The sequence below is a fragment of the Alligator sinensis genome, unplaced genomic scaffold (assembly GCF_000455745.1).
Source record: "Alligator sinensis unplaced genomic scaffold, ASM45574v1 scaffold1339_1, whole genome shotgun sequence".
Taxonomy (NCBI): domain Eukaryota; kingdom Metazoa; phylum Chordata; order Crocodylia; family Alligatoridae; genus Alligator; species Alligator sinensis.
Genome location: NW_005842490.1, coordinates 424,409 through 431,398, shown reverse-complemented (window position 1 = coordinate 431,398; position 6,990 = coordinate 424,409). Strand labels below are relative to the sequence as shown.

Below are 6,990 nucleotides of genomic sequence, written 5' to 3'. Positions count from 1 at the left end.
CTGCTGAACTGCATGCCACAGTTTTACTTAAAATATTAGGAGGGACCTGATTTGCCTCTTATATTATTTCAGACTGAGTAAATACAATTTATATAAAGGCAGTGACTAGTGGCTACCTCAACAGACCTTGTTCCTACATTTGTTTTTGGTCTTCTTCTATTTATCAATATTCTTACACAACAATCATAACCTTGCTGTCGCAAAAGTTTTCTAATTTGTTAAAATGAACATAAGCATCATCAATAAATGTTATTAGTGATATTTTTAAAGAGTAGATTGTCCTTTCAAATATTTAAAGATTCCTAAGTGTACAGCTTTGTAAACAGATAATGAACTGCACAACATCTGATTACACAACTGACACCCATCCCTGAGCTACAGCAACGACACTGAGATGGTAGGAGCATGTGGAAACAGCAACCAGACATCTAAGTTTTTTCTGGGTCAGAAACTAAAGTAAAATACAGCTTTGTCAGACTTAAAAGATACTTCACTCTCGGGTGGCACTGAGCCAATGTTTTGAGATATACCATCTAAAACAGGAAGCAGAAAAATATATTGATACCTTTTGCCTCATGGAAAGAACTTGTGTTTTTTATCTCATTTTTGGAAGTATTTATACTGAAATGCTGGAGAGGACAATTTTATAAATAGCTTCTAGAATGCTTTCCCCCCTCCTGAAATAGTGCTTCCAAGAATGACAACACATTTAGACAGCTTACAGATTTGTCTGTACACAATTAGTGATGCCCACTGATTAAGCTGGTGGGGTACTAGGTAATAACTGATCACCATTTCCTTTGATACAAGGGTCCCTGACTAACTACTATGCAATACCTATAATAAATGACAGTTTCTTTCATACTGACCTTGCAAGTTCTGGAGTTGGTGTCGAGCGCCTAGGTCGTGCTATCTCTTCACCTGTCACATATGATGGTACTGTTTAGATTGTTTTTCTTTTGTGTTGAGTTGCAATTTTTCACATGAAAGACTAGGAGATGCGAGTCACTGGAATTACACAAAACCAGCATGTACTTACACATGCCAGAAGAAGTTGGAGCCAATGACAAATTTGGAGATTGACTAATTCATAAAATGGAGAAGAATTAATTCTACCTTCCCAATATGTACAAATGTATTGCTCTCTCTTTATATGGGAGTTTACAGTATGAGTGTAATTCCAACTCAGCGAGACTAAATATACTTTAGCAAGCTACATATCATCTCATTGTATGGCTCTTTGTGGAGACAGCAGAGTCTATACATCAATTACAATCTAATTTTTCTGGATACTATCAGATGAGAAGGCCACTAACATAACATCTTCCATGTAGATGTCATATTGATGAGCTAAGTTAATTTTATGAGCAACACATTCATGAAGGACAGAAAGCTACACACAGCAGGAGATCAATGATATTAGCACTGTCCCTTTTAAGGGTTCATGCGTTAGTAAATAAAATACGCTGTAGCTGTCCCCTTTAAGAATTACTGCTTGGGAAAAGAAGTGCACTTTGAAAAAAGATAGAGGAGTATATTTTGAAGCAAATCTGACTTTTTTTCTAAAGATCATAATAGTATTAACCTTTTTGACATGTTCAGTTCCTGCAAGCTAAAGAATATACTTACTGGATAAATTCCTTTTAATTGTACCCTAGAATTAGAAACAGACACTAAGGTTTAGGAGAGGGTAAGCAATAAACATAACATATATGTAAAATAGGTACATCTAGTTTGCTGAAGAGATGCATATCAGTACAAAGCGGGTAAATGAAATTTGACATCAATCCAACTAACTTGGTCACACACACACACACACACACACACATGGGTTCTGCCCCCAGTTGATGAGAGCAGAGAAAATGAATTAAAAGATCTTGAACCAGATAAAACCAGTCTGTGGGCATGCTGTATTTGCAGCTGTCTTGATTGTAAGTTTATTACACTAATCATTTTTAATTGCAGTGCTGCATCAACTTATACATACATACACCGCCCCCCCCCCCGCCACACACATACCCCTGAACTTCAATACACTGTAACTGGTTTAAAGCAACTACATTTTGTCACTATTCTAAACTGTCATGTAAGTATACACAAGGTAAGCACACTAGTAAAATCTTAAGGAGCAATCTATAACCTAGGAAACTGGAAGACTCTAACAAAAGTAGAAATTATTACAAACAGAAAAGTAAAAACAGGCATACAAGAGGTAAATTTCTAAAGAGGAAGGGAAAAGATGTGGTGTGTTTCTGACAGCCATCTCCTGAGGGAATGTGATAGTGACTGCCTATGGTATCATAGAAACAACACAGCAAGGTTACCATTACTTCTTCATAACGCAGTTACCATGGTAGAACATTATGCAGCAGCAGACTAATAAATAACCTAGGCCACAGCTCTATGAAATGTGTGTTGTCAAAGAGGGTTCTTAATGCAAGCCTTTCCTCCACATGTGCTATACAGAGATTTTTTCCATGCACCACAATGGTGTGTTAGCTCCAGAAAGATCTGCACTTCTGCATGTGCTCCAGGGCACTCGGGAGAGGGGGGGGATGCAGGGGGGCAGCACTGGGAGTTGCTGTAATTAAAGCTCTCCAGCACCTTGTGTATTAGCATCCCTGCACTTCAAAACAGCTGCACGAGGCAGTTGAACTAAAACTTGTTCGATAAGCTTTAGTTCAAGTGCCCCTGCTGCCATTTTGAAGCACGAGGATGCTGATACATGAGACGCGGGAGGTTGCTGGAGCGCAGTAATTACTATGCTCCAGCAAACTTGATTACAGGTTTCCCTCGCTTTATGCTGTACATGCATTCCTGGAAAATGGCACATAACTTGAATTCGCATAAAGGGAACCTACTTTACAATGTAACAAATAGGGATACATTCCAAGATCTCAGCTGTACTGACCCCCAGACCCATTTCTACCACTTTTACAACACAATTTTGGTACTCACCAACAACAGAATGCACACAAGCACAGGGTGGTGGTAAATGTTACCATAATGGGGATGGCAACTACAGAAACACAGGTCACAGACAATGAGCAAGGAGCACAGATCCACGCGGGAGATTATTTTGGTGCACGTCACTCCCACAATGCACCGCACAAAGCAGCTGACTGCGGGTTTCCACCACACCAAAATCGCGTAAAAGTGAATTTACCTCACATATAACTAATTTTTGGTATAAAAAGGATCGTTGCATAAAAGCAAATCTGCACATACAGAACCCGCATCAAGTGAGGGAAACCTGTAATCGAGTCTGCTCTAACACGCTGTTGTTACAGCGTGTCGGAGCAGGCCTACACTCATGTACAGGCACCCCGATCAAGATCAAGAAGGTGGTGCAACATGTCTTCCCCTCCGCTGTCATACTCTGTACTCATGCATTCACACTTCTTGAGGTTGCTGGGCTAGAAGTGCCCTGTTAGGGTTAGTTATTAGGTAAAATTCAGTCAGTAAGCAAAATAGAGGTTTATCCAGAAAATCTGTTGAAGTCAGTGAGATGAGAGAGGCTGCTAGCACTGAGCACCCAGCATTATTCTAAAATTATATGCCCGCCATATTCTAAGCTGGGTTACTGTGAACTCACTGATGCGAATAATGGCGAAGATGGGGAAGCAGACTGGTAGAGAGGGCGAGGATATGGCATTTAGGAGAAAAAGTACTTAGATGCAATTGATGTGCATCGTGGCTATTTTCAAGAGTTTCATTTATCCCCATTGTCTCCTGGGATAGCAGCTGTTCCACTGTGCTCCAGAGCAATCTTTGAAAGAAGCAAGTCAGTCACAGCCGTGAGGGACGGGCTCCTGAATGGCCTCATGGAACATGCTTGGCAACAAGCTCTGAAGGTCTTAATGTGCGTATGGACAGAGGGTACATGCAATTAACCCACAACACCTGCTGCCTTTGGTTTTCTTCACCCACAGGACTGTGAAACAACCAAGCATCACAGCTCAATCCTATTAAGCTCAGGTTTAAATGAGATCAGTCTTACTCTCATAATGCATAGCCATGTCTGTGCCGGATTGAACCCTATGCAACTAAAAAGTTGTAAATGTGGCCGTTACCCACACAAAATTCATGCCCTGTGAGAAAGCCAATCTGTCTAACAGGTGAATTGTAAGCAGCTGTGAGCAACAGGACTTTTAACTTTTGTCTGATGTCTCAGTGAATCAAACAGGAGCCACACTTCAAGATAGCCACCTCCCTTCTCAGGTGATTCTCAAAAGACTTTAAAGTTTTTTAACATAATGCATTTTCTATTGTACTTGCACAGGGTGCGCATTCACACACTCAACCACTTATCAGAGAGCACATTGTGGAAGACTCGCACCAGGTAAAGCATCCATCCGTTCACTTCCCTAAGAGCTATCAATGCAGAACCAGTTTCAGGCCGAGCAAGGCAGATTCTAACAAACTGTCAGACATTTCATAAACATATGGACAGAAAACAGTGAGCGAGTTCTTACCGGGCTGCGCCTCTGTGATCAGCAAGAAGGAAGAGAGAACAGATACCTAGTCAGAGAGTGACAGATCAGTAAAGATGCTTGGGTAATGAGAAACTTCCCCCCCTATGCAATTACACTGTTTTGAAAATTATATTCCCAACCCCCCAGCGGGTATTAGCACTTTTCTCATTAACTAGCTAGACCATTGGCTTCATGCAGCTGACTGTAAGAATTTGGGGCGTAAACTGAGAAGCTCCAGAAGGGATGGCAGCTCAAGTCCCCAGCCTCAAGTGTAGTGAACAAGGCACTCAAAGATCCTCCACAGGCATCTTCTCCTCTCCCATTCCTCTAGCAGTGGAGCTGCTTTCCCCTCCTCACTTGGTTCTGAGGTCTTCCTCCTTCATGATTTGGTTTTCACCTTCCCTTTCTCAGAAGCAGAGAGAGGTGGGCTAGTTTACTTTGCTCCTCCAAGGTTTCTCTGTTTGCAGCTCCCATGCTGCTCAACAAGCCAGCTGACCAAAACTCATCATAGAGAAGTCATCTGAACCCAATCATCAGAAGAGTTTGAACAGAAAACCATGGGACAAAACCAATGAGGATTTCTTGAGGAACTCAGAAGCCTAAGACATGGCCCCCAGCACATAGAGACTTTGACAGGTGTGCATCTGACCTCAGAAACAAGTTCCCTTCCTCTTCCTCTATTTTTTTCCCTTAAAATAAGCCCCACATCTTTTAAGGTTATGCTATAAGAAAGAAAGTGGGACAGTGGATAATTTTCAAATAATAACTACACAAATTAAATGGATTAGATGTGCTCCTTCAATTACTGTAGGGGTAATTACACATATATCTATATATTTGAACAATTTGTTGAACATTAATCAAAAGACACAAGACTGACCTGTCACAACCCAAAGTTGTGGTTTTTTGTTTGTGTGTGCTTCGGCACCGCCAAATTATGTTCCCGCTAAATTGCAGCTCCTTTGCACGGTGGAGTTTTCTGCTGCAACAAGAGAACCTGCGTGCAGAAGAGTATTTCCCACCAGTTTGCAGCCTTCTTTGCATGGTGCATTTCTTTTGCATCCTGGAGATGCACGGTGCAAAGGAGTTCCCGCCATTTGTATTGAGATTCGTGCCACCTATTGGCCGATCCTAATAGAGGCACATGTGGCGGCTAGCGATTGGCTTGCTAGCCGTATAAAGAGCTTGAGTGGTTTCCGCCCAAGTTGGAGGACTCCACGAACACCAGGAGAGGGAGAGAGAAAGCAAATTGGAGTTCGGGGAAAAGAGCGTGAAGATCTCTAAGCGCTGCTGATTCCTTCGAACCCAGCTCTTCCCTTAAGAAGGCAATAGAGGCTTAACTACTGAACCGAACCCACGGAGCCTTAACAACTCCGGGGACCCAATTACCAAACGGCCTCTAGCCTCTCCCCGTCACCAAGCGCAATCCTAGACGTATCCCTTTCCTTTTGAAACTACCGAACCTGCGGAGCTTCAACCACTCCGGGGCCAATTACCGAGCTGAACCCACGGAGCTTCAATAACTCTGGGGTCAATTGTCGTAGTCCTCCAACGAGGATTTAAGCGGAGCTGAACCTGGAAAACTGTCCAGCCTACACCACGACCATCTTTGGTGTAAGTAAACAATCTTTTAATCAACAATTACGCGTCCGTGCCTAATTCCAGATCCCACGGGTCTCTCTCCGACCCCGCGTGCCCGGGCTGCTGGCCACAGTCCGCGTGCGCAAAAACGGGTCCGCATACCGCTCCCGGCCCGCTCATGGCGACATGGATGGGTTCGGGAGGCGGCCCGCACATGGCGACGAGGATGGGATTAGGAGAGAACCCAAGGATGGGATTAGAAGAAAACCGAATGGGATTAGGAGAGAACCCTAGGATGGGATTAGAAGAAAACTGAATGGGATTAGGAGAGAACCCAAGGACGGGATTAGAAGGATACACAATAGAGCTAGAATTGGTTAAGAACTGTGCTTGGCGCGATAACCAATGCCAAGTGAGAAGCTTTGAGGAATTGGAGGCACATATCGCTTACCACCAGGCAGGCGGAACGGGTGAAAGATTTGTGAGCGGACGCCTTTCGCTAAAGGGAGAAGAGGGAGTCTCCGAAGATGGAGCCCCGAGAGAAAGGGAAGTGCATTTGCTCCCCGCGGCGTTCGGCTGTATAATAAGAAACGAACGGGTCCTGTTCAGACCCCTCGATACTGTGTCCCTCGCCGGACCCAACCTGGCAGGCGAAATGAACCCGACCTTCACCCGGGAGTGTTCCCAATGCCTACGATATGCTTGGGAGAGTGAAGAACCGGCGCCGATCGGCCTGTTCCCTCCTCTCATGGCGGCTAGATTAAGGGGTCGTGAGGTTCCATCCGAGCTCCACGAAGATCTGGAGACGGAGGAGCGCGCCGCAGATGAGAGGGTGGCCTTGTGGTACGACAAGGGGGGAGAATGTAGTGCAACTTTTCATACAATTACTAATCTAATGTGCAAGAATTTAAGTTTGAAAGCCCAGCTGCAGATG

General features: G+C 43.8%; 1 protein-coding gene across 1 annotated transcript in view; it reads right to left on the bottom strand.

The window, feature by feature from the left end:
• Window positions 1-6,990, bottom strand: part of SGIP1 (SH3 domain GRB2 like endophilin interacting protein 1) — a 97,839-nt gene that overhangs the window by 59,404 nt on the left and 31,445 nt on the right. The window contains 3 exon segments of the mRNA XM_025212869.1: window positions 870-921; window positions 1,630-1,654; window positions 4,476-4,487. Coding sequence (XP_025068654.1) covers window positions 870-921; window positions 1,630-1,654; window positions 4,476-4,487 — 89 coding nt within the window.